This window comes from Erpetoichthys calabaricus, chromosome 5 (assembly GCF_900747795.2).
Source record: "Erpetoichthys calabaricus chromosome 5, fErpCal1.3, whole genome shotgun sequence".
Lineage (NCBI taxonomy): Eukaryota > Metazoa > Chordata > Cladistia > Polypteriformes > Polypteridae > Erpetoichthys > Erpetoichthys calabaricus.
This window is the reverse complement of record NC_041398.2, coordinates 58,087,338-58,107,041: the sequence shown is the minus strand read 5'-3', so window position 1 is coordinate 58,107,041 and position 19,704 is coordinate 58,087,338. Positions and strand designations below refer to the sequence as shown.

At 38.2% G+C, this 19,704-nt stretch overlaps 1 protein-coding gene across 2 annotated transcripts in view; it reads left to right on the top strand.

Annotated features, from left to right (window-relative positions):
• Window positions 1-19,704, top strand: part of ctnna2 (catenin (cadherin-associated protein), alpha 2) — a 1,866,011-nt gene that overhangs the window by 699,605 nt on the left and 1,146,702 nt on the right. For both annotated transcript variants that reach the window (XM_051928041.1, XM_028801549.2), the window contains exon 7: window positions 13,574-13,777. In XM_051928041.1, the coding sequence (XP_051784001.1) occupies window positions 13,574-13,777 (204 nt within the window). The remainder of the gene's footprint in view (window positions 1-13,573; window positions 13,778-19,704) is intronic.

Here is a 19,704-nt window from a genome sequence, read left to right as displayed (position 1 = left end):
CTATCACAGAAACGGCATTGAAATACATCACTGAAAATAGAGCAAGCGTCCCCTTCTGTCCATGCAGCTTAAGAATTCTAATGTATTCCAATATATTCAATTTAGCACACGCTGTCAGAGTACTTACCTGGGAAATAATTAAACAAAAAAAACTGTCTTCTTTCCAGGGATTTTTCTAGAAAGATTGTTTTTATAGGAAAACCTAGTTGTATTGTTCTGAAAAATTGTAAATAAATACAAAAGAGTGAATGGATATGCACCAAAATAACTAAACATTTCCAAGCTTAAGAAAGAATGATTATGATCACAGAATTAAAAAAAAGAGAAAGAAATTAAAAGTGTGGCTTGTGTTTTTAGATACTTCAAGAACCCAATGCAAAAATGCCACCAACAGATGATGGGATTAGCATGGCCAGATCTACTAGGTTGAATTTCTTTATATTTACCTGATGCTGTCTAGCTAGCTTTCTTTTCAAACTGCAGATTAAGCTACATTTTTCATTTGTATTCGGTGAAAAAAAAAAATAGTTGGCACTTTTTTCAGTGATAAAAGTGATTAAAATTGATTGTAATTACTAAATGTCCTCTGTCAAGAAAAGAGATACTTTCAGAAATAATAAAAGGAGTTTGTTTAGACTGGTATGAGTGAGTGTAATGTGCCTAGTGATTGGCTGGTTCACTGTGTGCGACTGATGCCTGCCTTGTGTCTGACATTGTCTCGGTAGCCTCCACTTCCCATCACTCTATTGAATGGCGCTCATTGTCTGCCTGGATGGTTCTCTTAGTAGTTCATCTTGTAGGTCCCAAAAACATGCAGCTTAGAATGGCTGTTAACTCTAAATTCATCCATTTTGAGTAAGTGTGGCTGTTTGTGTGATTTCTGCACTGGGTTTGCTCCTGCCTAGTGGTTATCAATCGAATTAAACAAGTTAGGTGCATGTTGTATTCATAACAGAACTATTTAGCAGCATAGGGATAATGTGAAGCCTCATAGCTTGTGAGAACCAATTGCTTTGTGCAGAGGGTATAGGTCCCCAAAAAAGTCTATTTGGGTTTTCCTCAGTTTAAACCCACTTTTTTCCTTACATTCATTAACTTGTGCCATGGGCGCAATGCTATACAGATAAGCCAGGGGCAACCACCAAACTTATAAAAATGAATGGGTGAATTAATTTAAAAGTGAAGTAGGAAAATGAATATTGTTTTTGAGTGGAAGAGGTGGCGTGGAATTCTTGTCATTTAAAATAGGTGTACCATGGATGCACAGTGGTTAGCACTGCTGCATCATAGCTCCTGGGACATGGATTCCATTTTTGGTGCCCATCTATGTTCAGTTTCCTCAATCATTCTGTCTCTCAAAGAGTTTATTAAAAAAGATTATTTAAGTTAAAAAAAAACTTAATTGTCACATAATCAGTGTGTCCAGAATTTATTTTATGATGGACTACCATTCTATCCAGGGTTGGTAACTGCTTGGGTCAGTTCCAGCTCCAAACCACCTCCACCAGTTTGACTTTTTTACGTCCCCTTAATAACTTACACCAGTGAGCCACAGCACATTTTCAGGGCACATTGAAGGAAACATACAAGATATTCTTGAATCAAGATTATTATTTTCATGAATGTGCTTGCAATAATCATCTGCTTTACCATATTGAAATTAATAATAATTGGTTTCTCAAAATTTACAGTTATTCCAAGCATTTAAATAAATGTATTTAGTATCATTGGTTTTTAATCCTGATCGCAAATTGAGTTCTAGAGCTTTAAAAAGCATTACAGACCGGCAATTGGATATATAATATTTAGCGAGTAGACAATCAAGACTCGTCACTTCTGGGTTTATGAATATTGCTTTATTCTATAATAAAAATAATAATTTTAATAATAATTTTTTGCATTTATATAGCGCTTTTCTCACTACTCAAAGCGCTTGGCAATTGCAGGTTAAGGGCCTTGCTTAAGGGCCCAACAGAGCAGAGTCCCTATTGGCATTTACAGGATTCGAACCGGCAACCTTCCGATTGCCAGTGCAGATCTCTAGCCTCAGAGCCACCACTCTATGACAGTGTGGACATATGCATTTTGTTGTTAAATGTCCTAATTTAAACAGATCAATTCAAATAAAGATATATGATAGCAGTTAGTCTGCAACAATAAGAAAAAATTGCAAAATCAATTAATGGCATGAATGTGAGTGGCAGCCTCTCCATGCATGATTCAGTCATTTAGTCATTCATTTTCCAACCCGCTATATCCTAACATAGGGTCATGGGAAGCCAATCCCAGCCAGCACAGGGCGCAAAGCAGGAACAAATCCCGGGCAGGGCGCCAGCCCACCGCAGCCATGCATGATTCTTTTTTGTTGAAGTCTATTTAATATCCATTTAATCCTGGTTGAGAAATCAGAGCTCAACATCAAGCGAAATGCCAGAATGGTTTGCTTTAAATATGTATAACAATATGTACAGCTAGCCCTGTTTTCATATGGTTTAATAAAAAAGAGGATACACATTTTAGGTTCTCTTGTACCGAGTGGTCAACTTTGTCTTGTTCTTATGAGGCAAGAGCACAGTGGAATGTTAGTTCTGGCTGGTCATTTTGCTTAGCCTAACATTTACAAAAAATGGTGATGCTTCTAAACTTGACATTTTTATCTCCAAATACCCAATTTACGTGCATCACTATTGATTATTCCGTCATTGAAAACATTTAATTTCCACCTGCAAGAAAAACACTGTTTATGATGCATTATAGAACTGTCTTTTACATAATTCACAAACCTTAGACGTTAAACCTGTGGATACATACAGAGTTAGAAAACTGTAAAAGAACAGCAACTGAAAAATCTAAAATTAAACGAATATAAGATGGAAAAAAGAGACACAATGAGGTCTCTCTGAATGCACAGATAATTTGTAGTCTAAAGCTGTATTGTATTGTGAACTAGCTAGTGAATTGTCCACAGAACTCCTTCACATCTTATGCAGGCTTTTCAGATCCATCTGGGCTCACACACTGCTTTTGACTGCTTATCCTTCCCAATTTAAATGGCTATTTATAAAGAAAGTGTGACAAGAAAGTAGAGCCTGACCAAGCAATATCTACCATGCAGTTGGAACCCATCCTGGTAGGGATGTCTTCCTAATAAAAAATATATATAGTATATGAAATAATGTGTTTTTTTTTTTAAATATTTGATTTAATTCCTCTATTTTTGACGGTTATGCCTTTCTTTAAATCAAACAGGTGGTCTCTCTCAACATTGATTATGAATGAAACACTTATGGTTATGTAGATAGAAGGTGATAACTGCTGTCCTTATAAAGAAATTAATTTGATTGGTGCCACATAAAATGGAATGGGATTGAAATGTAAATACAGTAAATATTAAATGAGAATAAAAACTATACGGCAGCGTTATGTGATATATTTCTTTGTTGGATTTGCTGTTAGCAGACATTCAAACCGCTGTAAATATTGACTGGGATTCTAAACTGGGAGATGGTAATCCTAACTGATAGGTCAAGTTTGCTGTCTTTTTTGAGGCTTCTCCATTATAATTATTTCTTGTAATTCAAGGCAGCGTGTGGCCAGACCAGTTTTCCATTCAGTTAAGTAAACAGAACAAGCTTGATTTTCCAGACTATGCAAATGTGACTTTGGGCTCTGGGAAAAAATATTGGCACACACTGCTAGTGTTTGCCCCTGAGTTTGCTTGAGGTGCACAGTTTGCTTCAGAATTATTTGTACAACAGATATGTGCACCTGGCCTTGTTTGCATATGGTTTAATAAAACAAAATGGGATAAAGTTTAAAAAATATTAGTTTTGCAAAGGCAGATTCCATCTATAGTTTGTCAATGAAAATCAAGTGCATGGTGTAAGAAGACGCTATATAGCACCCGACCCGACACAGATTGGACATGGGAGGCACGTGTAAAATAAATGAACTGTTTATTTTTCTTCGTCTGTGGGCTTCGCCTTCCCCGTACCCACAGACACAACACAGTCCCAAGTATTAAGCACACAAGTACAAGCACAACTCTCTGGCACCAACCACTCCTCCCAGGCAACCTTGTCCTCCTCCACCTGACTCTGGCCGCTGAATGGTGGTCGCTGTCTCCTTTTATAGTTCACCCAGATGTGCTCCAGGTGCTTGATCACCAAGTTCTGGCTGCACTTCCGGGTGTAATGGATAGGCTGCCCACACGGGCTCAGGAGTCCCAAACATAGCACCCCCTAGCAGTGCCTGCGGGACCCAACAGGGCTGCACCCAACTCCAATTCCCATGGAGCCCTTTGGGAAACCGAGGCATCGCTCCAACCCAGGGGGGGCAGCCATCTAGTGTCCAGAGGAAGGTATTGCACTGTCCAGGGCTGCTCCCCCTGGATATAGTGTGCAGGGGCATCCCGGCTAGGCATTGACCCCGGCTGCCTGCCACAATGGTCATACTCTATGTGGGAAGCAGAAAATGCCTTTATGGAGGCTGGGGATAGCCTACTGTCTAGACAGTCCTGGTCAGACAGAGAGCACCATGCGTGTGAAGGTTGCGGAAATCACACTAGCATAGTGAATAAAGTATGCTGTGGATGTGTGTGTACATTTTGTTGTAGACTGGCATGACCATATTGGATTTGTGTGGTGTATTGCTGGGATACTCTGTGGCTCCCTGCACTTTAAATAGTTATTTCCTATAAATGAAATCAGACTTTCTAAAATCTATTGGGAGTCATATGTGTCTGTCTCAGGGTCTTTGTACTGATAATGCTGTTGCATTTTTGGGCTGTTTAAGCTGTATACCTGTAGGCCTTGCTAATCTAAGTATCTGCGATACAGATCTAAACTAGTGTTTCTAATTGTTGCATTAACATAGCCCCTTCCATTCCCATATGCACCAAACAAAAGCAGCATGCTGTTAGTTGTTTTTGTGGGCCAACATTGTGTCAGGAGGACAGATTGGCTTTCAGCAAGGAATGGTAACAATGTGTTGACTCTAAGATTAGTCACATGAGTGCCACAGACGAGGAGCAATCTGGTTTCCCATCCACATCCACTACTGTAGATAATACTGAATGTGGCCAACGCAAACGTGTGTAACCAAGTGTTTTAACAACCTTGGGTACTATTTTGTAACATGACTAGGCGGCTTTGCCCTCTACTCTCTTCACTCGCCAACTGAGCATTTGCTTGCACAGCGCTTCGAACATTTAAAAGTCTGTACAGCAGCTGTCCTTTTGTCTCACTGCCTTGTCTCTCTTCTCCCTCAGACATCCTCTGCTCCTGTTGGGGTGTCCCACTCCCAAGGCGTGCCCCTATGAAGAGGAAGCTTTTCTATTCTTTTAATTGAGAGATGGAGCAGTCCCCTCTGACTACACATGGAGCATGATTCACTCCTGAAAGAGACTTACGCTTGTTTGAAGTGTTTGAATAACGTTTCTGTCTGTAAAATCTCCTGTGTATCTGTGCAACTCTGTGACCTAAGCGTGACAGCCTATATGGATTTCACTTTCACCAAACAACAAATCTTTTAATTCTTGCGGATATGCCTCTTCATTGGGAAGAAATACTGCTTTTCCCAGATGGCAACACGAATTAGACAATCTACAAGTCTCTTGACTTAAAGTTTAAATCTGAACAATATATTCCGGCCCCGGGCGAGGTTAAATCTCTTGGCACAAAGTCTCGTCTCGCAGGACGTGAAAGTGTCTCTCTGAGAAAGTCATGTCTCATCTCTCTGAAAAAGTCTTGTCTCGTCCCAAGATTTTTTTGTATAATAGAGAGATATTTCAATATATTATGTATTGAGTTTCCTCTATTCATTTGTATATGTATGTTTGATAAACTTTTATTTATATATAACCTACATATCCCGTACCCTCACGCAGTAAAATTGTCTCTGACCAGCTAATATAGGAGGTGCCTCTTTCTATGTGAAACCCGCTATATGGATAGTGCACTGTTCAACAATGTTTGTGCCTGGATTGTCTCCACAAATGAATGTAATGTTGTTCAGCTCTAAAGGAGAAGCAGGTTTGGTACCAAGCTAGAGAGTGATGAGCACTGAAGTCGGTGGCAGCCCAAAGCAATGAAATCTGTGAATGTAGTTAAACTAGTGACTCTCCACTCCTAATGTATTACCCACTGATTCATGAAGGACATTACATCCTTTTAGATCATGTCCCAACGTAATGACGATCCATCCCTGTTATGGTTTTCACCTTTATATAACAATGATGACTGGCCTTCTAGCAGCAGCCTTGAGCATAAATGATGAAACAAGTACAAAAGTAGCTGGCATGAGATTCTTACTTATGGTTGCTGGGCTCACTTTCAGGCATAGGGTATACCAGACTCTACCTGCTTGGAGAAGACCAGGCCTGCTCTGGGAGACCCTGGGAATTAACCAGGAGGGGCTGAAGGATGTTGATAGGAATATACAATAATGGTATAACAAGTCCAGCTCAGCTTGTCACCACCATAAAAGTAGCTCAAACTGCTTTACATAATGAAGAAAAGAAAAATAAAAGACAAAATAAGAAATTAAAATAAGACAACATTAGTTAACATAGAAAAAGAGTAAGGTCCGATGGCCAGGGGGAGACAGAAAAAAAAAAAAACTCCAGACGGCTGGAGAAAAAAATAAAATCTGCAGGGGTTCCAGGCCACGAGACCGCCCAGTCCACTCTGAGCATTCTACCTAACATAAATGAAATAGTCCTCTTTGTATTTAGGGTTCTCACGGAAGAACTTGATGATGATGGTTATGCAGACTTCTGGCTTTTAATCCATCACTGTTGGAACATCACAGCGCTTTGAGTAGATGCGCCACCACCAAAAGGACACCGGAAAAGGAAACAGAAGAGAGAGTAGGTGTTAGTACAGATTTTAGAGCCACCATGAGTAGTTATTATAATGAATTGGATAAACAAAGTATCAGGATTAAATTACAGTGAAGTTATGAGAAGGCCATGTTAAAATAATGTGTTTTCAGCAGTTTTTTGAAGTGCTCCACTGTATTAGCCTGGCAAATTCCTATTGGCAGGCTATTCCAGATTTTAGGTGCATAACAGCAGAAGGCCGCCTCAGCACTTCTTTTAAGTTTTGCTCTTGGAATTCTAAGGAGACACTCATTTGAGGATCTGAGGTTATTATTTGGAATATAAGATGTCAGACATTCCGATATATAAGATGGGGCGAGATTATTTAAGGCTTTGTAAACCATAAGTAGAATTTTAAAGTCAATCCTGAATGACACAGGTAACCAGTGTAGTGACATCAAAACTGGAGAGATGTGCTCAGATTTTCTTTTCCTGGTTAGGATTCTAGCAGCTGCATTCTGCACTAGTTGCAAATGATTTATGTCTTTTTTGGGTATTCCTGAGAGGATTGCGTTACAGTAATCTAGTCGACTGAAAACAAACGTGTGAACTGATTTCTCAGCATCTTTCGATGATATAAGAGGTCTAACTTTTGCTGTTTCTTAAGTGAAAAAATGCTGTCTTAGTGATCTGATTAATATGCGATTTAAAATTCAGATTACAGTCAACAGTTACCCCTACGTTTACCTCCGTCTTGACTTTTAATCCTAATGTATCCAGTTTATTTCTAATAGCCTCATTGTATCCATTATTGTCAATCACTATCACTAAGATTTCAGTTTTCTCTTTATTTAGCTTGAGAAAGTTACTATTCATCCATTCAGAAATAGAAGTCAGACATTGTGTTAGTGAATCAAGAGAATCGGGGTCATCAGGTGCTATTGATAAATACAGCTGTGTGTCATCAGCATAGCTGTGGTAACTCACGTTGTGCCCTGAGATAATCTTACCTAACGGAAGCATGTAGATTGAGAAGAGCAGCGGACCCAGGATCGAGCTTTGTGGAACACCATGTAGGATATCATGTGTCTTTGAGTTGTAATTACCACAACTAACACAGAATTTTCTCCCTGCCAAGATTCAAACCAGTCAAATCAATAATATTTTAGAATAAGCTCTTAAAGCACTGAGGAAGTAGATTCTCTCCCCATTTCTTTTTCTTCTCCATTTATCTGTATCTGCTTATTAAACTCATCAATTTATTTATTTTTACTATTTTTAAGTTTTATTCTGTTGGCCATGCTCTCTTTCTCAGGAGTGGGGGTTGATTTGTTTTCAATCCTATTTTTTTGAAAAAATTGATCTATTTGTATGGAATGATGACAATTAAATCAATAAAATAAAAAAAAAACAAAGCGATCACAAAAAATTCACCAATAGCAGATCACCTTTATAAACATCAGTCATATGTTAGAATTAACCGCAAGCACCTGAGCACATAAAGCTTACGGCGCACACGATTTCGATAAACACTGCGGTGACACTATGTAAATATGTGAGGCAGCAGACAAGCATCAGATAAGTAAATAAATAATGGAATTAATAAAAATCTAAATAAAGCAAATGGTTAACTCCCTCTGTGAAACCTCACATTTACTAACACTTTCTACCAAAAGCAATTCTCATATTGTGCACTGTATACTAGGTCTTATATTAAAGACAGGCAGAGAGATCAGTCCTATACCTCCACACCATTTCGTACAAATATTAGTGTCACTGGAGTGCAGACTGTTATTACTGGTTTCTTTTTTCAGGTCACCCTTTGTGTCTTTTTTCCATTGCAAGCCCTAGATGGAAGCTACAGTTCATTAAACTTCAAATTTCCAGACCACAAGGCTTTGAAGTTTGTATTTGCTGTTATTAAGAAGATAATAAATAATACCAGAGACTCCTGTATTTACATTCTCGCTCGCTCTTTGGATTAATGCTTTGTATCTTGTCAGGCCTCTGCATTCAGAGATCATAAGCAGCCTCCTCTACTGACTCATTTCCAGCAGGGCACCCATGATGATATGCAGCAAGAGCAAATTAAGCAGAGCTGGAACAGAACTAATTATGTGCCCATTCACACCTTAAATGAGGAGACAGGGACACGAGGAAGTGGTGCTTTAGGAACCGGTGACATTACCGTCTTGACCACTTGCCCTGTAAGATAAAACAGGCAGTTTGGTATAAGAAGAGGATATTTATTAGGCACTATTTAAAACAAAATGAATGAAGAGGAGATAAAAAATCGAGGCTCAAAGAACCAAATTAAATGCTTCATTTGCACAAATTAAAAAAGTATTCATTAATCACTTGAGTAAAATGAAATAGGAAATTAAAAAATGCAACATGCCATACAGTAGATATATTTAAAGGTTGCATATATTCCAATTTAAAGTCTAATAAAGTAAAGCTTGAGCAAATACTGCACCTTTGAAGGGGACAGTTTTCTTGTTTGTTTCTCCTGCTGGTTTTTTTGCTCACTGTTTATCTAGCTTTTATTTTTTTTTCTTCCGTTTGTTACTCTGATTTATTGTATGTGGTGTTTGTTTGGTCTTTGGAGTAAGTTAGTATAATGGCTCCCTCCTTTTTTTTTTGAGTTGGAATGCTGAATAAGCCCCTTCAGATCTATTCATGGGTCAGAGTCAAGGCTTGCTGGGCTTACCATCCACAGTTTGCTGTCCTTGTCAATATAAACAAATAAGGCGCAGCAGCACATTATTTATTTATTTTTTTTATGCCAACTGAATCCTGATACCAGTGTCTTATTCAGCTTGTCCTTTTAATGGCTAATGTCTGATTTCAAGGTGTCTCTATGTCTACATATTGTAAAGACTCCCGGCATCTCTGAGGTAGATTAAGCTTATTATGTTGTTTTTTTTAGATGTGGGAGGAAAGCAGAGAGCAAAAGAAATAGAAAATTAATAAATGGGATGAACCTGTAAACTTCACATGGATAACACAAGGGAATGATGTAAACCAGGAGGCTAGGGCCTCATTTTTTTCCTCAACTCAATGTGTTATTTATTTTAACTATGTGGATTGAGCAATATTAAAGAAAATTCTACTTCAGCAGGTACAGTCAATGCGTTTCCCCCTGTAAAGTGTTGCTCTAATTTCACATTCAGCATGGCTTCACAGATTTTATTTATTGTTGCTGTGTAAACGTATAATAAAATGAGCGAACACACATTATGATTGAGCACATACACCTCCTTGTTCATAATTTGGAAAACAATTTTTTTGCGTTTTCCCAAAAATCAGAAAATCAGAATAGGAAAAAAAAGTGTCTCTGCATGAATTCCGCTTCTAAATGAATGAATGTGGAAGTACTGGTGTGAATAAGTTATTGAAATTGTACAGTCATAAAATATGGCATCGCCGCCATCAATATGGTAATTTTTATGCTTTAGAGCTCATAAAATTTCTATTTTGTAGCAACTTAAACAATAAAACAGGGTTATCTTATTCTGCATTCAGCACTTAAAAGCTTCATAAAACTCAAGAAGGCTGTAACTCTCATGCTAGAAGTATCCTTGAAGGTCACCTTTCTTTTGACTTCAGCTACGGTCCTGTACACATTTTTAGAAATGATCAAGCGTTAATGACTGCCAGACCTTAAAACATGGTGAACGTGCAAGGATACAAAAGTAGAGTGAAAATTAAAAAAAATAAAATAAAAAAAGGCTGACAGTGTTTCATTGCTTGGTACAGTTTATTCTTTGCCTTCACTACAATTGTTAGACATAACTGTAGATTAATAAGAGTCATTTATACATTTTTAAACTTTATAATGATTTTCTTCTCATGTTCCTAAGACCTGCTAATAGTTTAATTTGTAACTGTTGTGTGAGTGTACCCTGTGATGAACTGGGATCTCATCCAGGCTCGGTCTGTGCTTTACACTTAATGCTATGGTCTCTCCTAAGGTAGTTTAAGGATAGATTGATGCACCATATATGTCTTTAAAAATTGAAAATCAAGCAGGAAACTGAACCATTAATTGAATCAAGCAATAGTAATGACAACATGAATGGGAGATTGGTCTTTGATAAGAGTAGCGACACTGATGCATAAGGGACTCTATGATCAAACCACTGTGGTATGCTGGGTGAATTCGGTTGCCAGATCATTGTGGCAAAATGGTTAAGTGGAAGGGACAAGAAAGACTTCCGTTCCCTAAGCACAATTAAGCAACTGTCAATTTTAGTGTAAAGGAAATATGGAAGTCACTAAACCTTGAGCTGTGGTAGCTTACAATAGCACAGGAGGTACAGTATATTAATCATGTGAGTCAGGCTCTGACATTCCACTCTGTCATGCACAAGTCATAGAAATATTATAAGAAACGTTTGCAAAGAAATACGTGACTACTGTCCCATGTTGCAACATCGGGATGCACATTGGAGACTGTTTCAGAACATATCACATGAAGGACGTATCAGTACAGCAGTGGACACAAGACTTGCCTTTTCTGTTGTATTGATGTTGATGTTATGATATGTACATGTAATAACATTTTTTTCTGTTGTTGAAAAAAATTCAACATTTCTGACTTATTTTTCCAGGGGTAAATATAACACTATGGAGGTTAACAATCAGATTTGTTACCAATAGTTTCGTGAACCAAATAGCAATAAAGAACTTTCAAATAACAGTCATTTATGCCCGAGTGAGATTCTTGTTGTTTTACACTCTGTTTAAATTCCACACAGAATTACAGTTGCAAATGGACAATAATTTATAAGAATGAATGTGAAACTAGCTAATCAATTGATTTGTGTTAATATTTTGTTGTCCCCTAGAAGAATGTATTTCTGTGTTGTGAATGCGTACAGTACACCTGCTGTAGCTAAACATATTTCAGTGCCCATTGTACAATATTGATATATGTTATAAATGTCTTTGCTTAGATCACAATAAGTAATAACAGCACAGTAGTAATCAAAATTAATGTCAAACTAATAATAATATAACATTCTGAAACATGCTTGATCTAATTCAGGGCCTTGGGATACAGGAGAAATCCTGACCAGCACAGGGTTTAATGTAGGAATCAGTTCTAAGTAGGATGTCTGTCTGTCACAGGTCATTAAAGTAATTATGATTAGAATAATCTGGTTAGGAATTGACTAGCTAACTGGTTCCTGTATTTTGTGTCTGTTTTGACCTGGACAAGGTGAAATCTTGGAGATCGGAAAGTTCTCTCCAGCACTAATCCATTCAACGTGCATGTTGGTATAAACAGGTACAATTTTTTCTAGATATCAAGGCACACTAGGATGGTGTTCCCTGTGAACATTATACAGTACTACTGAAATGTGACTGAGTGGCATGTTGGCACATTGGAAATCATTTCAACTTTGCACCACCAGAACCCTGGGTTGAAATCCTGGGCCTTAGATATGTTTGTGTAGATTTTCCTCCCCCATGCCAAAGCCATGCTTGTCTGGTTAACTGACAATTTCAATTTTTCTGTTAAGTTGAGTGACTGCAGGCATATGCATCAATGTGCTCTGCAATTTTAGAAGTGTGTGGGTTTGTGTTGCTGTTTTTAACTTCTTCACAAAATCACCCATTGTGACCTTGTTTCAAGTGTCACAGTTCCTTCCTTTATGAAATGTGTTGTTTGTGTGACAGCCTCCTTGAGGTTTCAGAGTTTACAGTTCATTGTAAAACAAAGCTTGATTAAAACAACTGCCTATTTCTTTGTTCTAAATGTTTACCTCATGAATCAGTATATACAACCTTAACATCGCACTGTATGTCATTATCGTCATCTACTCTATAAGAAGATGATCACCCGAATATGATATTTTCAGTCAGTAACTGAAAGGGAATTCCAGTGCAATGCATGTTGTGTGCTGCTTATTGTATCTCATGAGGTTTGCTTAAATCATTTTTATATATAGTGATATAAGGCACTATATCGCGCCCAACCCGACACAGACTCACATTGAGGCACGTGTAAAAACACAAAGGCTTTTATTTTTCTTCACCTGTGGGGCACGTCTTCCCCGTGAACCCCACAGCCAATACACAGTCCCAAAAGCACTTAACTCAACACAAACACTCTTCTGGCACCACCACTCCTCCCATGTAGCTTCGTCCTCCACCTCCCGATTCTGGCTCCAGAGTGGTGGCTGCTGCCCCCGTTTATAGTTCACCCGGGAAGAGCTCCCGGTGCTTGATTGCTGTGTTCCGGCTGCACTTCCGGGTGTGGTGCATACGTGACCCACAGGGACGCAGGAGTCCCAGCTGCAGCACCCCCTGGCGGTGCCTGCGGGACCAAACAGGGCTGCACCCAACTCCAACTCCTGTGGAGCCCTGCAGGAACCCAAGGCACCTCTCCAACCCAGGGGGCGGCCATCTAGCGTCCAGCAGGAGGTATTGCACCATCCAGGGCTGCTCCCCCTGAAGATACAGTGCAGCCGCCTGACACAATATATACAGTGTGTGTATATATACAGAATAAACAAATACTGTACATACTTTAAACTTCTCTCCAGTGTGCCATGCATGTAGTGTATGTCGAAATATGTCTGAGCTTGATGTGACATTATGACATTCACATTGCATTTCATGTGCTTGTTGCTGCTGTCAAAGGATCCGTTTGGTGGTCAAAACTTTGCTCCTAATGAACAAGAGAAGGTACCTGTAGTGTAGATATAGGGCATTCCCTCTAATAACTTTTATCTTTTCTTCCAGAACAAGATCATCTTAGATCCTCTGACCTTCAGTGAAGCCCGATTCAGACCCTCTTTAGAGGAGCGTTTGGAGAGCATTATCAGTGGAGCAGCATTGATGGCGGACTCCTCGTGCACACGCGACGATAGACGGGAGAGAATTGTGGCTGAGTGTAATGCTGTGCGACAGGCCCTGCAGGATCTGCTAAGCGAGTACATGAATAATGTAAGTTGCTGCTTTATCTAAAGTAGTAAGGCGCTGCTTTTGTGCTGCTGTTTATCATTGCCTTCAGCCTGTTTATGCTTTGGTCTTCACTAGCCTGCCAGAATAATAATAATTTTATTGCATTGTGTTAATCAGTATGCCTAGACATATGTATTTATTTTTATGTGGCAATTGAGAGCCACAGATTTGATTTTTATTTATTTATTTTTGCTTTGTTCAAGGGCTTTAGTTTTGACATACCAAAAAATATTCCTTCTTTTTTTAAATTGCTGCTGGACTTGGAATTTTTATAGCTTTTATAGACGATTGCATCATTAAAGATGAGACTGTTCATATTGTGTTTGTAAGATTAAATATCTCCTGAAGAGCATGGCTTCAGATAGTAGTCATTTTCATTTAGTTTTTATAGTATTTGATGTGGTTTACAGGCGGCTTTTGCAATCTTAAAAAAATAAAAGAAATTCCTTGCTGCATAAGTTTTTATAGGTTGTTCAGAATGCAAAATGGGCTGAAGTGTGAAGCTTTTATGTGCAATATCTCTCTGTGCAGTTGTGTGACTTTGTGAGCGCGTCTCTGTGAGCCATGAAAGAATTATGGCTGACTTCAGTTTTTTAGGTTTTCCGTGGGCTCACACTGGTTTGGTGCTGTGTGCACTGCATTGGTCTCATTCACTGTTGTTATCAAAATGGAATAGAAAGTGTGCTTTTATGAGTTACTGGGTATAAATCGATGTTGATTTTGAGCAATTATCTGCTGTTGTTCAGTCTGCTAGATTTGCAGAGGCTGAGTGTGATAAATATGGTGCAATTTTTGTTCTTTATGTCCTTAAATGGTCTGGATAGCATATACTTCCAATGTTCTCTTAAAATATTTATTCCATTCATGGCAGATTATACAGTATTTGTATATTTGTAGTCGGTTGGATGTACTGTTGAGAACTGATAATATGATTGGAGATGAAGGAGAATTTCAGAAAAACAGCTTTTTACACGACTATTCAAAGATTAATTTGAATACATTGAAGTAGTTGTAATTATGAGTGACTGGAAATCTTGATGATATAAAGGGCAAAAATAAATAAAATAAAAAATGAGGAGGTGTTGAGTGACGGTGTTAGACAAAAGTGAATGTTGCACTGATTTTTGAATGGAATAAGAATATTGTGAGGTAAACCTCTTATTAAAAAACAATATGTTACTGTAGAGCTCTTTTAAGGCTTATCATGTGTAATGAATGTCACAATGGTGACACTTTGTGGAAAGAGATTAGGAGAAGGTACTTTAGTTAGTCATTGTGTATAAAAGTATTATTTTGGAATATTATTTACAATATTAGGGTTTTAGAGATGGTTAATTTGGGTGCTATAGAAAACACACAAAAAACTGGAAGAACATGAAAAATTTGGGTGGGAAAGGGAAAAATTAAGGGAATTAAGTTCAAACTTGCAATTCCAGAATGGACCGAAAGGTGATGCTGTCAGGCCAATAGTATGAGCGCAATGATGGATTTTAATGGTTCTGCTCAGTGAGACCATGTTTCTACATCATATTTGCACAGACAACCTTAGTGTGCATGCCACAGTTACATGACCCATGTTATGGTTACACATACAGAGAGAGGAACTGCCAACACACTGATGTGGCCACGTGAATGCAATTGAATGGATACTCTGAAAGCATGGGAAATGTTCCTTCTATTGTTGTTTGTTCATTTAGTGGTTAGATGACTTTGCAACAATTCAGTGTGTGCGCCTACTTTTAGAGCCTCTCCATAATATATATTCTCTGGTGGTTTCCAAAGAAGTTTCAGTGTCTTTGCAAACCAACAATTTGATTTGGTTGGATCATTTGTATAGACGATAATTATGTATGTCTGTCTGTCTGTCATTTAATACATACCTTCTTCTTCTTTCTGCTGCTCCTGTTAGGGGTTGCCACAGTGGATCATCTTTTTCTATATCTGTCATTTACTACATATATAGTGAAAAAAACACTTTTAGGTTTAATGTGTTCATTTATGTGTACATATAGCATTCACATGCATCTTTTTACAGTGCTCTGATACATTGTACCATAATAGTGCGTAGATTTCTTGTGTTACAAAATGTTACATACAGTTTTATTTAAAATCCTCTATATATTCCTGCTATTATAAAAAGTAAGATATCTGCCATTTGGTACCTTTTCTGGGCTGTCCTGTCACTGTCAACAATAAATATATCTGAATAAAATATAATTTTGAGTTTTATTTTGAAATTTTAAAATTTCGTTTAGAAGGAAAAACTGACAGTTAAATTTAGCGTATAGTTTTGAGATGGAGGCATTTGTACTGGCATTACAGCGGGCAACCATATTGTTGGCTGTTGTCACTCATTTTCTGTACTGTGTAGTCTTAAGTTAGGTGTATCTAACAGCCGTCAAGATGTATTATTACAAGTTAGACAGACTTTAAGTTATTAGGGCTGCAGTTTCTGGGAGTGTATGTCTCATTTTTGTGGGAACCGGCACATGTGGGGGTGGAAGGCAATGAAATAATTGACAAGCTGGCTAAATAGTCAATGAGGTTAAAAGATATTGATACTCATGTTACATTAAGTAAAGGGGAGGCAAAGGTGTTAATTATAAATCATGTTAATGCAATCTGGCAGAAATTATGGGACACACAAAATAAAGCGCAGACATTTATATGGAGTCCAGAATACTATTAAAACACTTTGGAAGGTAAGGGGGTCTAGAAGGGAAGAAGTAATAATCCAATCAGAATTGGACATACTGGTTTTAAAGCATCATTATTTAAAATGGAATAGCGTGAATCAGGCCAATGTAGACAGTATCAACTTTCAGAGACAGTTTTACATTTACATATATTATTGAAATGTAAAGCTTATGAAAAGGAGCAAAAAGCAAACTATAGGAAATAAACATGTTACACTGGATACTTTGATTGGATATGGTCAAAGATCGGAAAGAAATCATAAAATTATATTGGAATACTTATTGGGTTGTATAAGTTGATTTAATTTAGAATGGTTTGGGTGCTAATTTAATTGTGCTGGCTGTACATATGTGTGCATGGTAGATATTGGGTTCACTATCCTGACTCCTGTTCCCACTCCAGTCAGTGGGTGACAGTAATACACCTTTACATGTGGTTTGCCAGCCACCAATTTACAAGAAGAAAATTTACAAGAAGAAATTTCCCTGTTCACCTCTAAACTCTTTAAAAGGTTTATTGTATTATTATGTGAAGTCTTTTTTCCGTATTGTTATTAGGGCCTGCTGATTTAAAAAAAAAAAAAAATAGCAATTTTGGGAAGTAGAATGTCACTAAATGTTATACTGGATATTCTTGTAATGCAGAAAAGAATAGTAATGTTGTTAAATAATTTGTACCATATGCAAAATTTTTGACAGATAATGGATTGTGTCATGCAGTGACGAGGAAACTGGACCAGATTGATCGTTAGTCAGCATCTACATTAGATTTGCTATTAATTGGTATTGTATTCATTTATCACTCTTTACCTACTTATTCATTATTTTGAATATTACAAAATTTAACTTGTATTCCAAAATGGAAAATAAGAATGTAACAGTGATAACTGGTTAGTTGTGTACTTCTGAATTAAAAAACAAAATTAGGAATAAAAATAGTTGCTATTTTAAGAAAGTTCCAAGCTCATCTAAATGCTGCTTTGATATATTGTAGCATTATCTTTCACATAAATCACCAGTCAAGTGCAGAGAATACTAACCATTGGCAATATATTCAGAGTGCTAGCTGCAACAAGAATGTTCTCTAGCTGACAGTCAGGAAAATATGAACTGTAAGTAATTAGAAGGTACTTGTCCTGAGAGGTGTGTAATGTTGAGCTTAGATTGTGAAGACAACTTTTGGCTTGGTGCAAAATAAAACTCGATTTCAGTCCAAATTTCCTGTGTCAAATTGATCAAGTGAAACAGTGGCTTTCTTTTTGTCTCATTTCTATCCAGTAAAAAGATTAATGCTACTTAAATTCTGCACAACAATGGAGTGCTCTCATGGAAAATTGATAGATCAGGAGATCATTAGCACAGCTTGTTATTCAAAGCTTCTTGAATCCTAACTAAAACTGATGAATCCAGTGGAAATGTCTGAGGTGTCATTCTCCTGTAAGACAGCGTGTCAGGACAACATCAATAATTGTATCAGAAAGTTCTTAGACAGTCAATTGTTAGTCTCAACCTAAAGTTTAAAATGTGTCATTTGTTCACTCCCCTCTAATAAGCACTAGAGGGTACAAACTGCAGAGCTGATAACAAACCTTTTGTAAAATGAAGGCTGGGTGCAAACCTTTCGGATGGGGTGAAATGAGAACCTTTCGGATGGGGTGAAATGAGGTTATTCAGACAATATCAATGTTGTATTGCATTGCAGGGACAATATGCAGAAGCCAGATGCTGTTTAGTGTACAATTTGGATAATTTTTAAAGAAAATGAGTTGTTGTTTTGAATTTCATCTGGAATTTTATTTTGATGTGAAGTATTTCTTTCAACAAGAAAATGAACATTCAAGGATGTATGAACCTTCTTAGTCCAACACTGTCATCAGGTGCAACTCAGATAGGATGTCAGTCAAATACAAAGCAACAACATTTACTTCTATAGAACGTTTTCATACAAATGATGTAAGCTCAAAGAAAAATATAAAAATAAGATTAGGCAATACTAAGTAACAAAGAATAAAGTAAGTTCCGATGGCCAGGAGGACAGAAAAAACAAAAAGTGCACATAGTGCAGGGGTTCCGAAGCCACGAGGCCGTCTAGCCCCCACTGGGCATTCTACCTAACATACTGTAAATGATCTCAAGCAGTCTTCATGGCTTTCAGGCTTCACGTGGAAGAAATAGATGATGATGATCATGTGGACATCTGGCCTTCGATCCATCAAAGTAAGGACCTTGATCAGGTGGTAGTGGCGCAGATCGCCACCACAGAAAACCGAAAAAAGAACAGCAGAGAAAATTGGGTTTAGTACGGATTGCAGAGCCATGATAAAAACAGTAATTGAATGGATATACAGAATATCAGGGTTACACTAAAATGAAATTATGATTAAACCATGTTAAAATAATGTGTTTATAGCAGTTTTTTTAAAGTGCTCCACTGTATTAGTCTGGTGAATTTCTATCGGTATGCTATTCCAGATTTTAGGTGTTGTAGTAAAGGCGCTATATAGCCAGAACGACACAGAGGCACGTATAAAACACAGGACTTTTATTTTTCTCTTCACCCGTGGGCGCACGTCTTCCCCGTGACCCACCGGCAATACACAGTCCCAAAAGCACTCTATTCCACACAACAACAATAACAGCACTCTTTTCTTCCACCACTCCTCCACAAGCTTCGTCTCCTTCCTCCCAACTCTGGCTCCTTGAGTGGTGGTGGCTGGCCCTTTTTATACCCCACCCGGAAGCGTTCCAGGTGTTTGACCACCTGGTACCAAATTGCATTTCCGGGTGGGGCTGCAGATTCGACCAGTCGGGCTGCAGACTCCATGCAGCTCCCCCTAGTGGCCATCCGAGCCCCCAACCAGGCTGTGGAGGACTCCATCTCCCATGGAGCCATGCGCCAGCTTGGGGAATCATCGTCCGCCAGGGAGGCTGCCACCAAGCATCCCGGGGGATGTATTGAAGTGTCCATGGCTGCTCCCCCGGAACAGATGTAGCAGGGGCGTCCCTGCCGGGCATGGGACCCGGCTGTCCATCACAGTGTATAACAGCAAAAGGCTGCCTCACCACATCTTTTTAAGATTAGCTCATGTAACTATAAGCAAACACACATCTGAAGATTTAAGGTTACGATTTGGAGTGAAAAGAAATTTCAAAATATAGGATGGAGCGAGATTATTTAAGGCTTTGTAAACCATAAGCAGTATTTTAAAGTCA